This window comes from Carassius carassius, chromosome 24 (genome assembly GCF_963082965.1).
Source record: "Carassius carassius chromosome 24, fCarCar2.1, whole genome shotgun sequence".
Taxonomy (NCBI): Eukaryota; Metazoa; Chordata; class Actinopteri; order Cypriniformes; family Cyprinidae; genus Carassius; species Carassius carassius.
The window spans coordinates 20,983,436-21,008,062 of record NC_081778.1 but is presented as its reverse complement, the minus strand read 5'-3'; the positions used below and the strand labels follow the sequence as shown (position 1 = coordinate 21,008,062).

Below are 24,627 nucleotides of genomic sequence, written 5' to 3'. Positions count from 1 at the left end.
GTATAGCAGCAGAATTAAACCAGCTAGCAAACATTTCGGATGATAATGACTTAATTTTGCTACGAGTTGAATCTATCTTGGATAGGGGTGCTCCGATCACTATCAGCCGATCGTTAATGCGCATCTCGTCAGTAAAGCCGGTTCTCTAATCAGCGGTTAATTCCATTAGGTGCGTGATTTCACATAGAGCAGCGGTTACTACACAGAGCCATTGTTAACTGAGAAGATGCGCAAATCCACGTTCATTTTCAGCGTTTATTGGCGCATCTTCTTAGTTAACAATGGCTCTGTGTCGTAACAGCTGCTCTATGTGAAATCACGCACCTGATGGAATTAACCGCTGATTAGAGAACCGGCTTTACTGATGAGATGCGCATTAACGATCGGCTGATCGTGATCGGAGCACCCCTAATCTTGGATACACTTGGACATTTTGCAGCCGTCACAAACTCAGCAGACAGCAGATTTTCCGGGGAGTCTCGTGGAGGCTCAGGCCGAGGAACTGCAGTGGGTCGAGGGTTTGACGCATGCTGGTCAGGCTGGTTGTATCTTCCACGTTCTAATGCTGCAGCAGCTTCCCGCAAAAGCTTACTAACAGATTCGCCATGTCTCGATTACAATATATTCACATTTTAATGTCGTTTCACACATTGTTTCAACCACCATTCAACTCATGCACACGAGACTTCGACGATTGTCTCTAGCGCCGTTACTTGAATAAGCCACACCCACTCATTAACATATAATTTGCATGCAGGTTGTCTTTGAAAATTAAAACGAAAATGAAAACAGTGAAATAAAATAGGAATTAAAATGACAAGTAAAATTTACATTTAAATTTGAATTGTGTCACTATTATTGCGTGAGCGTTAATAAAGAGCTTTGTAAAAACTGTATGTGTAGTTTCTTTTTCACGTTTGCTTTTCATTTTAATATTGGCAGTCTTGCCTCGAGACTGTATTGAAAATGAAATGTGAAATCAGCAATTGCATTTTATTTTTCAATTTGACAGGTATGTCACCGTGAAAATGAAATCATTTAATTTCATTCTCAATTTTGTCACATATTTTGCGTACAGTTTTCTGTAATGAAATAGTTAATCTGGTTTTAATTTTAATTTGAATCATTTCATTTATTTATTTAAATTTGGCAGAAAATGCCTTCCATAGTATTGAAACATATTTGTAGGTAGGATAGTACAGTTAATTACTTACAATTCTTAATGATATTGTCAAATTGAAAAACAAACTTGCCTTTAAAGCAACATGTATATTAAATATTATCAAAAGGCAAAAAAATATGTTTTTTCTCCCTCTAGAAGAACTATTTTCTGAAACCTCAGAAGAACTGTGAACAGTTGCTTGCGTCAATGTTTTTCTTTTTGATAGCACAGTTTAAGTGCATTCAGTTCCCATGTTTCATCCCTGTGAACTCAAGAAAAACAAAATACCTAGGTGTGTATCTGTTATCTCTCGCAGCAGAAGCTTACAATGGAATTTGATGTTTTGATCTGGTAAAACTAGTCAGCTTTGCCACGTTGGAGACTTTACTGGAAACACACATCCCTTTCTCTCACTGTAAGGGGAAAGTGTTTGCTCTCAGCGCTCCACTCATGGGACTTCACTGACAATCATTATGAATTGTCAAAATCTGTTGGCTTTTGCCGCATTGCAGCATAGAGAATATTTGACAAAACTTTTTCCTTAATACCAAACTGTAAAATAACCCATGACTTCATCTGTTTTTCCCCAATGATACTAATGCTTGGGACAGAAAGTTCCCCCTCTCAGCCAGATGTACTCGCTCTTTAAACACACTCGGATATAACAGCTGTGTGGATGTGACTGAAGCCCACTCAAGCTCCTGCAGAATACGTAGACACCGAAACACTTTTAAACTAAGCACTGCAGCGTTAATGGTGAAGAGACATGTGTGATTGCCAAAGAGTGTGTGAGTCTCCAAGATGAGAAGACGTGGGGACGTTTGGATTTAAAATACTGTTTTCTCTTTTCAGAAACCGATGACTATGCTGAGATCATAGATGAAGAGGACACATACACCATGCCTTCCAGTGAGTATCACAGGTTCATACTGATCTCAGACCAATATTATGTGCTTTGGCTTAAAATCACCGTAACACTGATTGTGTGTTGTCCACAAATAATAACTTGCTGAGGTAATCTAAAATTGTAAGTAAATATTTCAATATTTCAGTATGTCTTTTAATGACTTGAAGTCTTTAAATCTGGAAGATAAATGGGTTCTTCTACACGACACCCTTGTATTAATTAGTTAAGCTGTTCAATATTATAAAAGCATCCTCTAAAGCAAATACATCACTTTACACGTTTTCCTAACCTTCTTCCCATTATCTGGCTGACTTGTGAACACGCTGTTTGGCATCACAGATGCAGAAGCTCTTGAGACGTTTATAGCTGCTTGAGTTGGTGTCGCTTTCTGCTTAGCTGTTCGTTTAGGTCTGAAACTGAACTCTAGAGTAACGCTGTGTTCAGTTTTGTCTCTTCCTTTCTGTACGCTTGGGTCTCAGTCAAACATGTGTGGGCTTCAGTAGAGGAAGCTGTATTGTAATAATAGAATGAAATGCATTCATTGACCAGGACTGGGCTTAATGGACATATGAGATAGACATAGTGCAGGGGTGAGCTAGCACTGAAATGGATATGATGTTAAAGGTCCATTTTATAAATGGAACAAGCATTTAGCTTTGACATGTGGTTATTTTGGGTAAATTATTTAGCAAATTATTGGAAATTATAATGGCTGCAAAAACCTGAGCACTATTGTTGTGCGATGTCTTAAATAATTTTATCAAATAAGATAAATATTCTCTAATATATTTTTTATTCATATTCTTGTATGTTTGTAATCTGAAATCATATTTTACTGGAATAAGATTGGTAACATTTTTATAGTAAAGCATTTTTAGGTTTAAGTTACAGTTTAACTTTTTTTGTTGTTGAAATATATACATTACATATACAGATATAATACATTATAAATTTAATATGCCTTTTAATGTTTTAAATACATTACATTTTTAAAAGAAAATTAACAAGTTTTTACCCCCAAAATACAGATTTCACTGTTAAACAGGATGTTCTTTATTATTTACCAATTTGCTTCACAAGCAGTATTGTTTTTAAGGAAATTATGCTGTTTAATAATGAATAAGTTGCTCACAACTATGAATTAAATGTATAAGTGATAAAATCACTGCGCCTTAATAACAAGATTTGTTTGGATTTTGTAAACATTGCTTTTATTAATACAAATTTCCTATTGTAAAATGAACTAATTATCAGTTAATGGTGACCTTAATGTTATTCACTGTTATATTGTTATAACATATTGTTATATTGTTATATCACTGTTATATTTGCCACTTTGTTTTCTCTCGTTATTGGCACAACAGAATATTATGGACTAGATGAAGGTAAAAATGTTTCTCCTGCTGTTTTCATTCCCTTTTCTCCACATGCTTAAGACTTGACACATGCGTGACGGTGGGGTCTGTGTGTTGCTTTTGCTTTGCCGTTTGTGTTTCTTGTGGTTGAATTTTTATATCTTTCTTTATTTACTGATGTTGTAAACGGAAATAATTGTTTTGGGGTTTTATAATTGTTATGGGGTTTTATCAAAACCAGTATAAATGTCCTTCTTCTGGTGAACATAAAAGAAGATAGTTTGAAGACCAACAGTTGCTGGTCCCTATTGACTTTCATTGTATGGAAGAAAGTACTGTGTAAGTAAATGGGGACCAAAAACAGTTTGGAGCAACATGAGTGTGACTAAATGATGAAAGAATTTTCTTTTTTTATTGAATGGTCCCTTTAATGCAGAACCATTAGCATATTTTATTTACTGAGTTTTGTATGCATTTTTTATTGATAACTGGGTTGGTATGGCATGTGTGGGATGGATTTTATATTGAAAAGCATACTTTATATGTACTGATTCAGACAGACTGAAGAATCGCATGGTGTCTTTTCGTTTTCTGAGTACATGGTGGAAAGTGGTTTGTGATAATCTTATATAAAGTGGTATTTTTAAGTGTTTGTTGATTGAGTCCATTTTGTCTTTCAGCCAGGGACTATGAGATCCAAAGAGACAGAATTGAGCTGGGACGCTGTATCGGAGAGGGCCAGTTTGGAGACGTCCATCAAGGGATTTACATATGTCCGGTATAAATTACTTTATTACATCTTATTCAGTTATTTAAATATCTAACTTATTTATTTATACCTATGTTCAAAATAAATTTATTACGCTAACTAAGGCTGCATTTATTTGATCAGAAATACGGTAAAACAGTAGTGTTGTGAAATATTAAAATTTTTAATAATATTAATTTTCAATATTAATATATTTTAAAATGCAATTCATTTCTGTGAAGGCAAAGCTGAATTTTCAGCAGCAATTATTCCAGTCTTTAGTAATTTTCTGACTCTATTTAGTGTTTTGTCTATATTGAAGTATGAATTACTCAATGTAATGATGATGATCAGAAATTATTTTGGAAGAAAGACTGAAACCGTTATTAAAATATTTTGTTTTATCTTTTGTGCTTTCAGGAGAACCCATCTCTTTCCGTGGCGATAAAGACGTGTAAAAACTGCACCTCGGACAGTGTTCGAGAGAAGTTTCTCCAGGAGGCCTGTGAGTGTTAAATCACTGATCCCCAGCAGCCTGTAACAGCACTGTATATCTGTGTCATTCCCAATGGCTGCTTCCATCAGCATTCCATCACTGTAATTGAGAGGAATGTTTTGGTTAGTTGGTGCCGAAACTCCAAACATTTTCAGGATGTGGAGTTTGTAAGAGCACAGCTGTTGGCTTTTGTACACCAGACAAGGTGCTGGTATGTGTGTGAGAGTGATAGTGAAGAAAAGGTCAGACACTTATAAACAGGACATGATGTTTTTACTACAGCTTTTAGACCCTTCACAGATAATTTTACTTTACTTTACTGTACAATTCGGTTATTTTGTCTGATTAGATACACATGATGCACATCCCACAAGTCTCGAAAGCTGCAGCCTTTTGAAAAATAAACATACAGTGGGTATAGAAGAGATTTATTTCACACTGGTTTAGTTTCAGGACTCAGATTTTACTGTAAACAAGAAGTTGACATTTTTATACATACTATGAGAATAATATATTATACTTCCATTATACTTTGAGTTCTTCCATTTGGGGTCGACATGATTTCTTAATGTTTTCAAAGTCTCTCGTGGAGTCTCTTAAGCTCACCAAGGCTGCATTTATTTGATTAATTTTGTTCAATTGTATTACAGTTTTAAATAACTGTTTTCTTTTTTTTTATGTAATTTATTTCTTTGATGACAGCTGAATTTTTTTAGCAGCTAGCATTTTCTCCAGTCTTTAGTATCAAATTATTCTAATTTGGTGCTCAAGAAACATTTCTTATTCTTATTATCAGTGTTGAAACCCGTTGTGCTGCTTAATATTTTTGTGGAAACCGTGATTCATTTTCCCCCAAGATTCTTTCATTAATAGAAAATTCAAGAGAACAGCATTTATTTGAAATAAAAATCATTTGTAACAATCATTTGTCCATACTGCACTTTTGATCAATTTAACCGATTGGTGCAGAATAAAAATAAACCTAAACCTCTGAATAGTATGGGTTTTTTTTTGTTTTACAAATGGAGTTGTGTACTGTATTCTGCTAAAATGTCGCAACACTGATGTTGGATTAATTTTGTCTCTGTATGTTCCTGCAGTGACCATGCGACAGTTCGATCACCCACATATTGTAAAGCTGATTGGCGTCATTACAGAAAACCCAGTGTGGATCATCATGGAGCTGTGCACACTGGGGGAGGTGGGTTTTTTTCTGATGGCAGGCAATCTGGGTTAAGTGTAACAGTTTGATTGAACACGTCTTAAATCTTCAAAGGAACGTGACTTGATATTTAACCCATTAAATTCAAGTTATTCACAACGATGGCAGCCGGGTTAAGGCTGAAGGAATCCATCATGACTTCTTGTCGCTTAAACCGGTCATAAAGCGTAGTAAAGATGATTGCTAGTGGTGGCTGTTTGTCATTGCACGTCTCCGATGATTCAATGCATGGATAGGGCTTTTACATGGAGAACTGTTACATGATAAATAGCTAAATAAAGGTCTGATTTAGTTTTAGCAGGGGTCCTGCATCAACATAAACTAGTTGAACCAGTTTTTAATTGAAGAGCTGAGCTGATATGAACCTCTGTGACTTCAGATATGATAAAAATAAATGAACTCAAAATAAGATGTCATTTGTACATTTTCATTTAGTGTAATTAATTTTAATTAAAATTGTGAATAAAACTAAATAAAAATAAATTTTAAGACTTAAAGGGGCCCCCTAGCGGGCCCCGGACTCCTGGTTGAGAAAGCACTGACATAAGACCCTTTTTACATCTGTGTTAATATCTAACATAATGTCTCAGGTGATCCGATCAAAGATAAGTGGCTTGCTGTTGACACTTGGGATCAAAAAAAATAAAAAAAATCATAGGACAAAAACATAAGAAAATGTAACACATTAAAATCTTATTTAAGTTAAGATGCTCCAGTTTGTCATACATATATAATAGAGATGCACCGACTGCAATTTCCTTGTCCGATTCTGATTTAAAAAAAAAAATTGTAAGTGTGACCTGCCGATGATGATTTTTGTCAATTCTGATTTTCTTTGTAAGAACTATAATTCACAGCATATACAAACGAAAATCTTTTTTTTTCCAAAACTAATTAATTATTTACATAATAAAATACATTATTAAACATTATAATTTCCCCAAACTGGACTAAGTTACAGATGTCCTCTCACTTAAACAACTCAAAATAAAGTGCTCTGTGACTGGAAAGAGGTAGACATACCAATTCACTGTAAATGGGTTGTTTTCCCACTGTTTATAAATGGTCATTTTTCCCCCTACCCTTATTAAATGTCATCTTTCACATCAAATTCTTACATTGTTCAAATTAATTCATAATAATAATAAACTGTAGATTTGTAACTCTAAATCCATATCAACAAACTCCATGTTTCCACTGCAGGAAACACAGAAGCTACGTTTTAATCAAGCTTCAAACTTCTTGTCCGGTCGGGCAAGTTGCCCCTTTAAAAAAACCTTCTTGGCCCAGACAAGCGCTAATCAAGCCCTGTGGTTCCCCCACAGTTTACGTTGGCTCTACACATATAACAAATTGCAAACTTTTTGTCTTCTTCACTCACAGTGAAGAACTTCCACGCCGACGACATGTTTACATGCAGATGTGAGCGTAGCTGTGACGTCAAAAACGGACCGGCTCAAAATCGGAAAACTGACCGGCCAGTCACCGGTAAGGGCCGATCGTGCGGAAAATCGACTAATTCCGGTCCCTGGCCGGTCGATCGGTGCATCTCTTTTATATAACGTTATGTGTAAATTTGACATGATCTACATGTTATTTTAGTTGATGCTTAATTATCTGTTGCAGCATATTCAATAGATGTCAGGCATATTTTTGAGAATGTATAATGTATGTAAAAATGTACATTTTACCCCCATTATTTTTTAAAGCCCTGTTTATTTGAAGTTTAAACCCTCTTTTCAATGAAGTGGTTGATTGACAGCACCATTATGCATCAAAATGGATCAACATTTACACAACAATTAATCAGCAGCCTAGTTTTTTTATTTTATTTATGTGCTGTTGTCTATGAGCGGAGGAAAACATCATAGCAGTGCTTTTGAAAATCATTACTAGTGCTGCTGATACACATTGTAGTTTTCTGTGACTTATACAACAGCACCATCTAGTGATAAGTGTTGATTTCAGATTAATTTAGTTTTCTGTGAATTTGCATAAAGCTGTTGAAATAATGTTTCTGGACTTACTGATTATATTTATGAATATTTTCTCCTCTTTTGCTTTTCAGCTGCGTTCCTTTCTTCAGATTAGGAAGTACAGTCTGGATTTAGCATCACTCATCCTGTTTTCTTACCAGCTCAGCACAGCTCTTGCGTACCTGGAGAGCAAACGCTTTGTACACAGGTAAGTGTCCACATCGTCCAAGCCCTCATAATTGATAATGAACAGCAGCACCCACTTCCTGTTGAACGTGTCTGCAGACATAATCCCCATCTAGTAGCACTTCAGCATGAATATTTATTATAGAAATAAGGTGGAAAGAACAACTCGGCATATTCTTAAGTAACGTCTTTTTTTTCAGGGACATTGCAGCACGGAATGTTCTGGTGTCTTCAGTGGACTGTGTGAAGCTGGGAGACTTTGGTTTGTCTAGATATATGGAGGACAGCTCTTATTATAAAGGTATTAATGTATCTTCTTCAGTACAGATCAGGAAGCCCACATAAAAACATGTTCACTTCTGAATGTGAATCATTTAAAAATGATCATTATTTTTCTTGGTATGAACAAGCCTTTACACCTGACTTAATGTACAGTCCTCCATTTCTCGTTCACACTCATTGTCTCTCTCTCTCTCTCTCTCTCTTCACAGCCTCTAAAGGAAAACTGCCTATTAAATGGATGGCACCAGAGTCAATAAACTTCAGACGTTTTACCTCAGCCAGCGATGTGTGGATGTTTGGTAAGAGAGAGAGAGAGAGAGAGTGTGTGTGTGTTTTACCGAATTCCTCTGTCAGAATCAAAAAGTCAACATCCTGTGCATGTTCAGACAATGCACATTTTCCATTAGCATTATATGTGAAGTGCATTTGGGTCATCTAAACTTGTGTAAAGAGAGTTTTTAGTGGAGTAGAATTTTAATTTTTCTATTCTGTGTGTGTAGTGCTAAAGTTGAGTTTCATCAGTGGTCTTCATGTGTATCTGACCTCAGTTTGTGTTTTAGGGGTGTGTATGTGGGAGATACTGATGTACGGAGTAAAGCCGTTTCAAGGCGTGAAGAATAATGATGTTATAGGCCGAATTGAGAATGGCGAGCGTCTGGCAATGCCGCCCAACTGCCCACCAACCCTCTACAGCCTGATGACCAAGTGCTGGGCGTATGACCCCAGCAAACGGCCACGATTCACCGAGCTCAAAGGCCAACTAAGGTCAGTCCACATGACTTTGTCGAGCTTTAAATTCTGGTCCACTCACTATGCACAGCATTAGAATTTTAAAGGTGATTTTTTTTATGCCTATGTAAAACTTGGTATTTTTCAAGCATATCTTTTTCCAATTCCATGTAGGTTGCTAGTAGTCATCTCCACACTTACATTCACCATCCTGGTTTAGAGTGTCAAGACCACAGTAAATGAATCTGCCTAATAGCATTAGAGGGCACTGTAATGCTCTAGTATAAATGACTGACTACAGTGATTGTGTCTTGTACAGCAGATGGAGATTCAGCACAACACACACCCACACTTGACTAAGTTCAATGCAAACAACTGAGCATTTTTTACCTGTAGAGCATTTAACAGGTTTTTTACAGCAATACTCTGGTTTCCTTCCATAATTTCATTACTTTATTAAATTGATCAAGAGTGACAGTAAAGACATTTAGAATTTTACAAAAGATTTGTATTTCCAATAAATATAGTTCTTTTTTTTCCTTTCTTTTTTTTAAATTGTAATAATGTTTAATCATTATTAAACATCAGTAAATCTTGGTGATCCCAAACTTTGGATGGTAGTGTGTATGTTGTGTGTAAATACTCCAAAAGGCATTTTAGAGGAAATTTAATCCCATTAAGCCTTGATTCACCCTCTGCATGTCTATGGCACTTTACTGTCTCTGTCTAGACCTGATTTCATAATATCCACCATGAGAAAAATCATACTCTCCTTCTTTTATCCTTGAGTTTTTATCTGTAAACCTTTCAGGCGTGCACACATACAGCCAAACAAACACACACACACACACACACACACAAACACACACACACTCCCTGCATCCTTCATGATACAATAGTGTTGAGTTCCCAAATGTCTATTCATGTCCACACATGCAGTCAGTCAGTTCCCGTAAATGCTAATGGAGATGGAAAAAAGAAAAAAAAACAAGCTGTTCTCTAACAGGCCATCAAATACCTAAATCCCTAATAATCTTGTTGAATCTTGTTATACACGGATGTCCCAGATATCCAGATTGAGGAAGATATGTCATGTTGCATCTCGAGTTTTAAATAAATTATTTTTATGTATCTTGAATGAAGTGAAATGTTTGAAATGCGTATTGGAAAATACAGATCCCTTTCTCTACCCTCATTAAATTTGCAGTAGATTTAAATTGTAGAACGTCTGTTTCTAGTATCAAAGCAGAGATTCAGTCAATATCCTGTTGTAATTACAAAAGAGAAGTAGCTTCTATATGCTTGAGGTCTGTGATTAGTCGATTTATGGTATTTACTGTATGATGTCATCTCAGGGTCAGTGTTGATGGGAATTGTTTTAAAAGAGCATCACACTGAGAAATGAGCATTATGAAATGTGATGAAATCACGTGGGTTTGACACACAGGATGCTTAATCTCTATTAAATCCATTGGCTGTTCCCCAGAAGTCTTTGTCAGCAGTTGCAGAATGAAAGCATAGTCCAAACAGCTTGAGGAATGAATCATTATGTTTGTCTTTGCACTAAATAGTTTTAGTCTGAACACTGATACTAAATAAATATTTTGTGTGTCTGACCGTCCATGTATGTTGAGATGTTTGATATGATATTTGATTCCAGCTTGCATCACAAACCTGCCTGGAAGTTTCAAGTATGCTAGCCTGGTAAGACCTTGATTAGCTAGTTCAGGTGTAAGTGACTAGAATATATAGACACTGTAACACATGTAATGAATTAGGTGTGATTGTTGTGTCACAATCACACAGTCAAAGCAGTCACGTTCTTTTAACGGAGTTGCTCTCAGCTGAGTATAGTAGCCCAGTAAAGTACAGCTCAGAATTGAGAAATTAGAGTGAGAGGGTGCAGATAGTCTGTCAATCACAGACAGACAGAGGATGCTAGACTGATGTGGTTTGTGTGAGTCTGGGGCTCCATAGTCATTTCTTAGATTCTGTGTATGTGTTATGTCCGTCCGTCCCCCCACCTCACCCACCCACACACACACACACACACACACACAAATATTGTTAATCATTAAGTCCTACCTAGAGCTGTTAAGTCCAACCTTTTTATAACAAGTTTTTATTTACATTTTGTTTCATTTAGAAAGCTTTCAATTCTAATGTCATCATTTGGTTTCTTACAGCTTTGGTTAGGAAAAAATCGTCCTCATCAAGAGTTGTTTTGATTCGATTTTTTATTTATTTAAAATTTGAAGCTTATTAATTGATTTATATTTAATTTCTGTTTTTAACATTTTTGTTAAGAAACTTTTTCTTTTTTATGTAATATTTGTGAGGACGGATTTCAGTCTTGTTGGTAATGCTCAAGAGCTTTTATGCCTGAAATGATCATAGCACCTTTTGTTCTGTTTAGTTACATTCAGCAACAGAATTTTGTCTTTTTTTGAGAGCCTGAGACCCCTGCAAAAGTCATGGCTGTGTATGATGGTCTGGGTGTGGTGAAGCTCAACAGGTCTGGATTGATCACAACAGGTGTCCCCTCTGTTTATCATGCATCTCTCTCTCTCAATCCACACACTCAAGGTCTCTCTCAGAGATAATAGAGTTTCCAAAAATAGTCCCTCTCTCATTCAGCTTACATTCTCTCACCCCAAGACTTACATGCTCCAGCCTTTCTTTGCACCTCTTGCATTTTTGTAACCACATCTGAGCATGAGGCTTCACTGAGGGGATGTATAAACTTTACATATCGATACTGTAAGGACTGTCTGGTGAGTTAAAACGGCTTTTATTGAAGCTATTGCTGTTGGTGTGCTGGAGCTTTGTTGTGTGTATGTTGGGGTCTATCATGAGCAGACCCCACCCCGAAACAACTCTCAAACGTTTGGTGTCGGTAGGAGTAAAGTGTTTTTGAAAGAAGTCTGAAATACAGCAGAAGTTTATAAAACAGTCAAAATAATAATATTTTGAAATATAGAAATGACTTAAATAACTGTTTTCCATTTAAATATTTTTTTTAATGTTTTTTCATTTTTATTTCTTTAATTTAAATTTAGTTCCATTCATGGCAAAGCTGAATTTTCAGCGGCCATTATTACAGTCTTCAGTGTTGCATGGACTTCAGAAATCATTCTAATATGTTTATTTGATGCTCAAGAAACAACACTTTTACAACAACTCAATTAAATTAAACAACTCAATTATTATCACAGTTGAAAAGAGTTTAATATTTTGTGTGAAAAGGGATGTTTTTTTTGTGTTTTTTTAACAATTTAACTTTGTAACTGTTTTTACTTTCAATTTTGATCAGTTTAATGCATCCTTGCTGAATAAATGTATTAATATCTTTAAAAAAAAAAAAAATTTATGCACGGGGAGTTTGTAAATCTCAAGTGTTTAACGTCTCTTTTTACTCACACAGAAGTCTAGCATGACAAAATATGACGGATTAAATATGTTAACATAATGAGATGCCTGTCATCCTTTTATCACGTGGACTACTTACAGCTTCTCAGGAAGTATTTGATTGTGAAATAGTTTGAAGAGTGTTTCAGGTACCGTATGAATCAGTGTTGGTTTATTTTCTGTGGAAGTCAACCGTGTGTGGGTTGGGATCTTACACTGACTCGTCTGTGATGATAGAGTGACTCGGCCTGTTAACCAGTTGCATAAAACTGGAGTTGTCTTTCTCTTGGACTCACACCCACTGAAAAGTATTAAAGCAAAGATTGAGGCAAAATTTGTCATTCGTATCTAAGAGATTTATTTCCTACCGGCCCTGCAAGAGTGATCGCAAACTCTAGGATCCATATTTAGATCTCCTAAGGGGTTGTAGTTTTATAAGAATGATGCTGTTGTTAAATAGAGGTTTCCATCGGTGTTTGTGCAGTAACATCCTCGCGGAGGAGAAGGCTCAGCAGGAAGAGCGTAGCCGTATGGAGATGAGGAGGCAGGTTCCTGTACCCTGGGACTTAGGAGGCTCGGATGAAGCACCACCCAAAGTAAGTAACTGTGCCGGGCCATTTCTTTTGTTAAACTATCTGACTACTGATGTCCATGTATTGTCAATGTGTAGCTGACTAATAATGCAGAAAAGTACATCAGTTTCCATCATTGGATTGTTCGTGTGTATTTTTATTTTCGTATTTGAATTTGATTCTGAATCACAGATGTTCAGTGTGATCTCAGGCTTTTGGTCCCCCACTGTGCGTTACATTTGCTTCCCATATGCAAAAATGCTTCTTCCCATGTGGTTCTCTGTCTTCAGTACTCTCTTCATCTGTCTGAGCAAGCTGTGTGATCAGTGAATATAATTGGATGTGTCATAATCTTTCCATATTTTTGTAAAACAACAGACAGATTCAAGTGCCATTTATCACTTGAAGAATACAAAGAAATCAATCACATACTGACTGATCGATCTATAAACTGATCAGTAATTCAGTCAAATTAAACCGCTTTTAGATGAAAATTAATGCATCCATGAAATCAAGACTTGGAGTCCATGTGTGCCAGCTTTGAGATCTGTATGTGCTATATCGCTCCTCAAAGTTGACAAAAATTAATTTTAGAAATATTCAAATTTCTGTGCTTTGAAAATGTGCTGTTTTTCTGGGAAAAAAATCTTTAAACATATTGATGACTCATTGAGTCATTACTTCCTCTTTTAATAGGAAATACACTCATTTTTTTATTAATTATTTATTAAATTACTTATAATAAATCATATTAAATAACTGATCAACTATTCAGAAAGGATAAGTTCAAGTTGATCTAAAGTGACAGTAAAGACATTTGTAGTGTTACAAAGAATCCTGAAAAAATGTATCGCAGTTTTTGCAAAAAAAAGCACAACACAGCACAACTTTTTCAACACTGACCGTAAGAAGAAATGTTTCTTGAACAACAAATCAGCATATTAGAATTATTTCTGAAGGATCATGTGACACTGAATACTGGAGTAATGGCTGCTGAAAAGTAAATTAAATTTTTAAAAGCAGCCTTGGGGAGCATCAAACACTTTTTAAATAAGTGCACAATAAAAACATTCTAAAATCTTACAAACCCCAAACATTTGAATTGTAGTTTTTATTTTTTTGATTGATATAGATAATCTGTCTGTCCCTCTCCTGTGTTGCTCATGTTGTGGTGATTGATAGGCCAGGCTGATCTCTTCATTTGCTCTGTGTGTGGCTTAAAGCACCTCATACTCTTACTTTCAAACCCCCTCTGCTCTCTGTCAGACCCACTGATCATCCTGTCCAGGTGCTGATGTCTGTTTTTATGTTGACTTCTCTCACCTGGCATTGTGCATTCATCCATGTCATGCCTCGCTATATTTCATGTTAACTGTTTGTGTCATGTTTACCCGTGTTGTTTAGCTTTCATTTTGTATGCGGGTATGTTTAGCAGCAACCCTTTGGTTCCCACATCTCCCTTTGCATCCGCCAGTCCAAGCTGCCTGCCTCTCCTCCGTGGCCATGCAATAAAACCATCATTAACCGATCACCACACATGCAGCAGCAGCACAACACTCATGCTAATACACAACAGCTTAGCGTACATCACCAGCAAACATTCCTGCAAACTCAGACCCTGCTTATGCTTCAGTCGTTACTGCTGCACTGCTCGCTGCTGTTTCCTCAGGGGCCCAGGACACCGTCTGAAAAATTATAATAATAAAAAACAACTAAGTATGCAGTGCAATAGGACCTGCCCACTCCGCAACATTTGTTCCGGAAGTAATATTTCTATACATTTTTCCCATGGGAATAAAAAAAAAGGCTTTGTTAGTTATATAAGCCATCAACCAAATTATCTATCTTTGAGGTGAATAATTTCATTATTAAGTATTTGACAAAGATACATGACTGTGTATTAAATATTATACAATTACATTAGACTCCAGAAAAAGAAGACGATGCAGAAATGCACCCATGTCTGATATTGATTATGTATATAGTTTAATACAAAATATGCATGCAAGTATTTAAGAAGCTTGAGAGCAGAAAGAACTAACTTTACATCATTTGCTTTGCTTCATTGGAGTGGGCCAGCTCTGATTGGTGGAGATCTTTTAGCAGAATCATGCTTATTGTAATTTTTCACCAGGTTTCCTTTTTAAATTGTTGCTTAAGTTTAAGTTGAAATAACAAGGACTGACAGCTTAAAAGCATATTCCATCAGTTAATAACCTTTGAGCTTACAGTAGGTCTGTATTCAGAGGTTTATAGGTTATTGTTAAAATAATCAGTTGCCCTCTTAAGAAAGTTTGATGTGATTTCCTGAACCAGACTGTTATTGACAAGTTATTGCTTTTAGTCTGACAAAAATTGAACTGTAATACAGTAAGGACATTTTATTGACTCAACCACTGTGACTCTCAATATCGTGGTGCCTTTTAGGCTTCAGTGTACAGTAGTTATTATTTTAGAGCCATTTTAGATCATTTCAGTCACGATTGAAGATGATTGTAGGAAAAAAAAAACAAGTTAAAAATCTTCCTGTGTAGGAAAACTGCATGTTGCCTCTTCAGTGCATGTAAACTAAACTGTGTGCCAGACCTGATATAATATGTTTTTAATTCAAATTAAGCTTGAACCTGCCCTAGAATTTTTTAGTTTTGTGAATCTCAAAATGTATTATTGCTTTATTTTCAGAAGCACAGACAGAACAGTTTTAAAATATTTTACAATCCCTTCCCTCGAATATATAATACCGGCCCATGTACTGTAGAACTATAATAACATTTCTGAAATAACGTACATTGTGTTAACATTTAATTAACTGCTTGCATTTTCTGTTTGCCTGTTTTCATTCTTTCCCTTCGACAGCCTGAAATCTTCATCCACACAAAATGCCAAGAATATTGTGTGCATCTGGTGGACTGAATTTAACAGCATCACCTGACATGAACCTGGTTGGTACTAGTACTAGTATATTGACATAGTTGTGTGTGATTACAGCCCAGTCGACCTGGTTATCCAAGTCCCCGCTCCAGTGAAGGGTTCTACCCTAGTCCTCAGCACATGGGACAGCACAACCATTATCAGGTACAGTGCTTCTATTAGTCGAAGTCAGATGGGTAAATTGACTAATCAACACTAGCAAATTAACCCCTGGATGCACATAAAGAATGTAAGTTTGCTTTATATGTGCTTTTGGCATGATATAGATGGCAGGGCACTCTGGCCCACACGGCTTGCTTCCAGTTCCCAGTGGGATGTACCCTACCCAGGCCGCAGGGACTGTACTTGATCCCCACGACAGCTGGAACCATCGCAGGGCAGCTCAGGATCACATGTGGAATCCCAGCATGGAGGTTAGACATCTGCAGGATTTCTGAATGCTGAACTAGGCTCTGTTTCAACACCGATTGAGCTGCCAACATAAACAGCATTTTAGGCATCTCAGAGATGCTCCCAATGTGAAGGCTTTTTTTAAACATTAATAAATGTCGGAGGCCTTTTAAGGTAGCTCATTTTAGCCAAAAGCTGCAGCAAGTGTGTTCTTCATGAGTACGGCAAATCATGCTGATGCCCTCATGCTCTTCTCATGGCCTGCATGACCTGAAATGAGTTGCTGCCATAAAGAACATTTCAAAGTGATCACTTTGAGATTGTATTTTGGATTCCATTTATTTATTTTACATGTATTTATTAATACGTATGTAATTTGGTTGGTTTTCTGCATTAATTGGTCTTAATCAGATTCACAAGTTTAGACAAATACGTATAATCTTTTTGTCTTTATCGAACACTTTCCATGAAACATTCACCGTGGTGTCAAAAGATTGTGAACTTTACCTTATTGTCATTACCTGGATGATCATCGGCATTTTTTTTTTGTTTTGTTATTTTGTTCGAGTTGTTTCGAGCTGTTCACGAGCCCCTTGCTTATCCTGAGCAGTTAAATTGACCACTGTTCTTCAGAAAAAAGACCAAACATGGGCAATTGTTAATAGTGAGGCAATGCTTGAAGCACCACTCACACAGAAGTCAAAGCAAGCAGCTGTTGTTCAACAAGGCAAATTCTTGTGACTTGAGAAAAATCTGTGTGGGGAAGTTCAGAATCTTATGCGAATCTCACAATCATAAATATTCCCTTTGTAAAGATAGATAGTAAATGTAATGGATCTTAACAGAAGGTTGTTAAGGCAGCTGTTTGGTTTTGGTTGTCATATCTTTATTATGATTTTTTCATGTAGCATGATTTGTGTTTGTTTCAGGATGGTGTGCCTGTGTGTGCTGGTCTGTCTCAGCTGATGGAGGAGCAGTTATTGCTGCAGCAGCAGCAGATGGAGGAGGATCAGCGTTGGTTGGAGCAGGAGGAGAGACTACTGGTACTGATCCCATTCACCTTCACCTCTTCCATCTCTTCCTCACATTCATCTGCTCGTCTTTGTTCCCTAACACTCTTATCCCCTCCTTAGCTGTATTCTGTGGTCGTTAGTTTTTTCCTTCTTCCTAAAAATCTTTTTTGTTGAGAAACATATTGATGTATAGTTATAGTCGCAGCAATGATATGATATTCCAAACAGTCATTTTCATATTTGTTTGAGAAGAAGTGTTTGCAGTTTCCTGCTCCATTTATTTGTAAACGATTGTCAGTGTTCTTCACAATCTGGTCTTTGTTTTTTATTGCTGATCATTTGCATTGTTGAAGAATTACAGACACAATATGAATTAGATGGCACTGCACTCAATGTTGTCTTATTATTGCAGTTTATGAGTGTGAACGTTATTATGCATATAAGTTTGTCTGAGAATATTTGTGTGTGTTTGTGGTATGCCAAGTTTTGGCTCACAGTCTCCGTCATTTGTATCTTCACTGTGTCATTATGTTCAGTTTGTCTCGCAGAAAAACTCACGCAGCTTCCTGTACCAACTAAAAAGGGCATGCAGAGCTCTACCACAGCAAACAACATTCATTCTTCTGCTTAAACTATTACTTTACCTCACAAACAACGTCTGTTTTTTAGTGAAATGTCTGCTCTTATAGGAATCCAAAAATGATTTGCTCATCCTGATGTTTTTCTGAATCTGTTTTTGTCAGTGGAGCACAAAAGGGAGTATTTTGAAAAGTCATGCTGCTCTTTTCCATAGAGCAACTGTTCATAGTTACAAGCTACAAAAATGACAACAAATGTCATAAAAGTAGTGTCCATAACTCATGAGCTTTATTCCAAGTCTTCTGAAGTCAAACAATGTATTGATTAATAATTCCCCCTCTGCTGATTGAATCATTAAGTCCATAAGTTTATGCTTAAGAACAAATTCATTAGTGAATCAGTTTATTGAAAAGAACTGGCTCAAAAGAACGATTTGTTCATGATTCTGACTGATTCAGAACTCACTTAATATTAAAGTAATAGTGCATGATTTCTATGGGCAACTTAATTTTTTTCATCATTTATTTTTTGGTTTCCAATATGAGCAAATAATTTCATTTGAGATCATCTATTCTTTTAAAAACCTTTACAAGCTTTTCTGTCATTTTTGACCAATTAAAGACAGTACACATAAGATCTAAGTAATTGAAAGTCCTCTAAAAAGTGCATGATTTAATTGTTACTACTTCAAGGAAGTTAGTGGTGCAACATTTCAGTAAACGCTGAATTAACTTAAGCTATACATACTTTCCCTGGTCAAAAATGACCTCAAACAGTCAAGGTTTGACCTTTTTCAAAAAGTTCTGGAAGGATAAAAAAGTATTTGCATGTCCATTAAATGTTTTGGGTTTTTTTTTTTGATGTTGTGAGTGGATGAATGAGGTTTTGATCCCGGCCATTTGATACAGGTGCAGTTGTCAGGAATTCCTCAGTAATGAAGGGTTTTGTTGGCACTGAGGCGTGAGACGGGTAAACTCAGCCTGACCTACATCTGCTGAAAGCTAAATTACTGATCAGAGGAAGTTTTCATCTCTTCACAGATGTTATACGCAAATGTGCATGAGGGATAATGGGAGGGAAAGAGAGAAAACACTGAGCTAGGGAATGAGAGAGAGAGGAGGAGAGCAGAAAAGGGCTTGGCTTGGCTGAGTTGAGTTGAGGCTCGTCGGCTGTGAGTGAGTCAGTGTGTGCGTTTAATATGTCTCACATTCAGGAGACGAGTCACTTCACACACACACTCTGACTTATCTCACACACACACACACAGGCTTGCTTAATGGAGATCCACTCTGTGCTCTTCTCCATGCTTAAGAAACGCCAGAGAGAAACGCTCACAGGAAGAGACGGGAAGATGCAGGTCTTCAAATCCTGCTTCGGAAAACTGGTACAGTGAACTTCGAAGAATGGGAAGGGGAGGGTGCAATTTTAGTTATGCTAAATGTGTAGATTTTACACTATTTTTAGTTCATCTTTGAGGGATCTTGAACCATCATGGACTATGACATTGGTGTAAATGATTGGTTTATATTCAGTTGAGTTATGAATGGGTTGTTTGTTGTCATTTTAAGGAGTAGGTACAGACATGAGTTAGTGTGTGAAGTTTGGTGAGCAGTAAGTGTAATGGGATTTAAACACAATGGAATGATTGACCATGTGGGAAAGTGTTGATCACTTATCCTACTTTTTTTGTGGCATTTAAACATCAAATGTGTTCACGCTGGCTGCTACTGTGCCGTGATTGAGGAAATACAAATTGTTTCTAGCTGGAATCATGTATCACTTCACTTCAGGATGGAGTGCGAATTAGCACAACAGATACGACAGATATCAATTTGTCGAATAAGGAGTTGGTTTTGACCTTCTCTCTCTCTCTCTCTCTCTCTCTCTGTGTGTGTGTGTGGCAGAAGCCTGATGGGAGAAGTTCCCGAGGCAGCATTGACCGTGATGATGGAAGCCTACAGGGACCAGTGAGTTTCTCTTCATTTGCTTACTTTTCGTTGAAATAGATTCCCGTTTTAAAATTTTATATTGTTACAACAAAAAAAAATGCTGTTCTTTCAAACATTCTATTTAGTAAAGAATCCTGAAGTATATTTATAATGATTTCCACAAAAATATTAAACACTTGTTTTTAACACTGACAGAAGAAAGAAATGTTTCTTGAGCCCCAAATCAGCATATTAGAAGTATTTCTGAAGAATCTTGTGACACTGAAGACTGAAATAATGGCTGCTTTAAATTCAGCGTTGCCATCACATGAATAAATTGAGTGAGCATTAGAGACTTGAAAATAATTCTAGCTCCCAACTTTTGAATGGTTGTGTAAATATTAATAAACATAAGTTATTTATTTATTTAAGGTTAAAGGGATAATTCACCTAAAAATGAAAATTCTGTCTCCGTTTACTCACTATCATCATATTGTTCCATACCCATTTGTTTTTTTCCCATGCTTGAATTAAAAAGAAAAAAAAATCTAAGAATGTTTACACAGCTCTTTTTATACAACAACATTTCATAGTGACGGTCTGTAAAGCAAGTGTGTGCGTGTGTGTGCGAGTGCGTGTTAATCATCTGATCAGGTCATGTTAAATATAGTAGTTTTCCCCGCTCGTGGACATCTGCAGTAAATTATATTGTATATGGGCGTCACCTCACACTCGCTGTGGGGGAATTCTGTGCATGCACAGGAATTTGACTTAAATCGTTTTTGGTGGAAGACTAAAAGAATATATAACATGTGATTTACAACTGGGAGATTGTGTTCACTCTTGTGTAGTTATGGAGGTCTAAAAGTCAGCACACTGAAAATATGGAATTCTGGGAAAAATAAATTCTGTTTCAAAGATTTAAAATGAAGGATAACTAAATTGTAAATTTAAAAGTGTGATATTCCTGTTGTCAGTCACTGATTAAAAAAGTAAAAATTGTGACATTGGTCATGTGACTCTTTGTAAGGTCAGATGTTCTTGCCTCCATTAAAGCACAAGAATGCTCTTTAGATCATTCTCAAATCACGATCATCAGACTTGTGGAGTTCATGTTAAAAAAGTGAAGAAGGGACAAACCAAATTCTAAAACATTCTGAAAATCATGTTGATTTTTTAAAATTATAAAAATGACAGTATGATAATTTATGACAAAAATGCAAAAAAGGAAAAAAAATTATTTGTGGTCTCAGATTTTTGGACTCAACATCTCTTTAGTGAACAGAGTTCATATACATTTTGCTGTAGTGTGCTTTTATAAGCCTTAATGTAATGAAATGTCATAGCTGGATTTCTGTTAAAAAATCAGTGGGATAAGTATGAGACCAAGGACAAGGGCCCTTTTGTGAAGAAACAAGCAGCAGTGAACACTCAAGAAACCCAATCTGCTCCGCCTTCCCAATTCTAAAGTTAACACAGAACCACTACAGATGTTTGCTAGTTTTTGAATGCACTCCATGCTTGACATGATCTGGAACTCCACAGCTGCTCTGTAGAGCTCGTTTGTCTGCTGCAGTGGTTTTGAATATCTACCCTGTCTCATTGGGCTGTCCTCTTTGATTCACTGTGGTCTTGGGAGATGTGGTTGGCATGCCAGGCATCCAGGCTGCTCCCCACCCAGACCACAACAACACACATGGCACAGTCAGTCTTGACTCCTGCATATTTTTAACTGTTTAACTGTGTTTTTTGTTTGCAGACTGGAAACCAGCACATCTACCAACCTATAGGGAAAGTAGGTGAGTGGGGTTAGTACAATTTTTTTTCCAATGTTTTTGAAAGAAGTCTCTTATGTTCACCGAGGCTGCATTTATGTGATCAAAAATACAGTAGAAACAGCAATATATTTTGAAATAGTGGGACAATAATAAAATAACTGTTTTCTATTTTAATATATTATAAAATATAATGTATTCATGTTATGGCAAAGCTGAATTTTTATATATATAATTTTTTTTTTCTTGCAATGTGTAACTTCCATAAAAGTGCACTCTTTTTGTCATCCTCAGAACATGCAGCACCTCCTAAAAAGCCTCCTCGGCCCGGCGCTCCCAGCCACCCAGCAGGAGTCTCTGGCCTCAGTCCTACAGACAGCTACAATGAAGGCGTGAAGGTACCACAACTACCACATGGCAAACTCCTATGAGGAACCTAACTCTTATACAGTTTTGGATGAGTATTGTGCATGTGTAACTTTACAGTAATCGCTGCCGCTGTTTTTAAACCACATAAAGTTTGAAATAGCACCAAACACACACACACACACACTGTGAGGCTGGTAAGATTAGCATCTGTACTTACGGGTCGCCTTCAGGAGCAGCTAGCATGCCAACAGATGCTGTTTGCCAAGCCTCATTAAAATCATCCTCATTCCTGAAAACCTTTTCACATACACAAGCACACAATTGCTCTGCAGGGACTCTCATAAAAAGATCCCTGCACACCAAGAACCTGGCAGTTTCCATTCCAGCGGGTTTTCCTGATGCTGTGGGTCAGCGTGCAGGGGTTCTCACAAGCAACAGCAGAAATGCAATGCAGAATGGAAAATATAATTAGGAACAATGCACATATAATTGCGGTCTGCTTTGCAATTTTATAGTTTTTAGGAGTTTTACCTGTGGCCATGTTTGGTCAGTAGAAAACATTTATGGTCCCATAATAACGCTCGACGAGTGTGGTTTTCTTTCTTGTGCTGATTTTGGATTGTATTTTCTGTTAAAACAACAACTTGGGTTGGGGAATTTTTAAACCGCTAAAATATATCACAGCCAGGATTCAAAAATATATTTACTCGCACACACAATGATGACATAACTTCTAGCTGTTGTCTCTTTCTGTCTCTACAGCATGTATATGACGTGATATTCAGCCAAGTATTGTGACCCATACTCAGAATTCGTGCTCTGCATTTAACCCATCCGAAGTGCACACACACAGAGCAGTGAACACACACACACACTGTGAACACACACCCGGAGCAGTGGGCAGTCATTATGCTGCGGCACCCGGGGAGCAGTTGGGGGTTCAATGCCTTGCTCAAGGACACCTAAGTCGTGGTATTGAGGATGGAGAGAGCACTGTACATGCACTCCCCCCACCCACAATTCCTGCCGGCCCGAGACTCAAACTCACAACCCTTCAATTTTGAGTCTGACTCTCTAACCATTAGGCCACGATTTCCCATGTGTAAAGTTATTTTAATCTCTCTCTCTCTCTCTCTCTCTCTCTCTCTCTCTCTCTCTCTCTCTCTCTCTCTCTCTCTCTCTCTCTCTCTCTCTCTCTCTCTCTCTCTCTCTCTCTCTCTCTCTCTCTCTCTCTCTCTCTCTCTCTCTCTCTCTCTCTCTCTCTCTCTCTCTCTCTCTCTCTCTCTCTGTGCACACTATTCTCTTGCTCTGTGCCTCTGCCCTTCCTCTGTTGCACTGTACTTGCACTGCTAGCCCTGGAGGGTAAGACCACCTGTAGACTCAGTGTTATGTTCCTGTCTGTGTTTGTGCCCCCTTTTTAAACAGTTGCTATGTCATTACGCAAACATATCATTGAGAATCATAATTTCATTATCCACTAAACTGAAATACATGAGCTGTGTAGATCTAGAGTCACTGTGCTTGTCCTTTGCTTATTAAATCAGCTGTGATTTTAGCTAATGCTAGCGCTTGTAGTGCAATCTAGTGGAGACTTTGGATCATTCTGGTGGGTATATTGCAGTATATTGAGTTCTATATAGTGTTTAAAATTTACACTAAAATATTTTCTTGATCTCTTTTTATATTTAACATGGGGGGAACTACTACTACTAGTACTACTTTTTGTCATCATATCAAGTTTTGTATTAAAATCAGCTCAGTATTGTAGGTGGTGAAGGGTCTCCAGTAGTTGCTTGTGCTGCCATCTAGTGTTAAACATGAAATCTGTTCCATAACACACACCTCTTCATTTCATCATCACTTATGTCCTGTAACATAGATTCAGTAACACAACCTTCATACTAAATCCCTTGTTTATAGATAGCAACATTATATGCTTATACTTGGAATTAAATAATCTTCAGTAATGCAGCGTTTTAAAGATTGTTACTTTGTATCTGTTTTTAGATTCAGCCACAGGAGATCAACCCACCCCCAACAGCTAACTTGGATCGCTCCAACGATAAGGTCTATGAAAATGTGACCGGGCTGGTGAAGGCTGTGATTGAGATGTCCAGTAAGATCCAGCCAGCTCCCCCTGAAGAATACGTGCCCATGGTGAAGGTATGTGTATGTGTATAAAGCTAATAATAATGATAAGTGCATAACAAAATTACTAAAATAAAAATTTAAAATGGTAAAAAAGTTCATTCAAATTATGAATACATTCGATTATAGTATATAAATTATACTTATATAACACTACCTATAACTAAATATCACAGCATCAGACAAGTTTGATTTGAGAGCCACAGTGGAGGTGGAGATAATCAGTGAATCTCAAATCTGTCTTATCACTTTTTTATTGTAAGCTTGCTTTCCATCATATGATTTTTTCTCATTTCAACATTCTCAACATGAAAATGTGTGTTTCAGGAAGTGGGATTATCACTGAGAACACTGCTGGCCACTGTGGATGAGACCATACCTTTACTACCAGCTCACACGCACAGAGAGGTAAACGCATTTACAAACGAACACTAAATACTCTTGTTCTCAA

At 36.9% G+C, this 24,627-nt stretch overlaps 1 protein-coding gene across 13 annotated transcripts in view; it reads left to right on the top strand.

Moving 5' to 3' along the window:
- LOC132103145 (focal adhesion kinase 1-like) overlaps nt 1-24,627 on the top strand; it is a 59,923-nt gene that overhangs the window by 34,445 nt on the left and 851 nt on the right. For 4 of the 13 annotated variants that reach the window (XM_059508004.1, XM_059507991.1, XM_059507995.1 and 1 more), the window contains 18 exons: nt 2,015-2,072; nt 3,426-3,454; nt 4,105-4,202; nt 4,593-4,677; nt 5,769-5,869; nt 7,959-8,074; nt 8,253-8,353; nt 8,544-8,633; nt 8,895-9,099; nt 12,956-13,067; nt 16,032-16,118; nt 16,241-16,387; nt 17,294-17,407; nt 19,861-19,923; nt 21,644-21,692; nt 21,954-22,057; nt 24,036-24,191; nt 24,504-24,584. In XM_059508004.1, coding sequence (XP_059363987.1) covers nt 2,015-2,072; nt 3,426-3,454; nt 4,105-4,202; nt 4,593-4,677; nt 5,769-5,869; nt 7,959-8,074; nt 8,253-8,353; nt 8,544-8,633; nt 8,895-9,099; nt 12,956-13,067; nt 16,032-16,118; nt 16,241-16,387; nt 17,294-17,407; nt 19,861-19,923; nt 21,644-21,692; nt 21,954-22,057; nt 24,036-24,191; nt 24,504-24,584 — 1,796 coding nt within the window. The remainder of the gene's footprint in view (nt 1-2,014; nt 2,073-3,425; nt 3,455-4,104; nt 4,203-4,592; nt 4,678-5,768; nt 5,870-7,958; nt 8,075-8,252; nt 8,354-8,543; nt 8,634-8,894; nt 9,100-12,955; nt 13,068-16,031; nt 16,119-16,240; nt 16,388-17,293; nt 17,408-19,860; nt 19,924-21,643; nt 21,693-21,953; nt 22,058-24,035; nt 24,192-24,503; nt 24,585-24,627) is intronic. The other 9 variants (XM_059507999.1, XM_059507994.1, XM_059507996.1 and 6 more) reach the window with 5 other exon arrangements.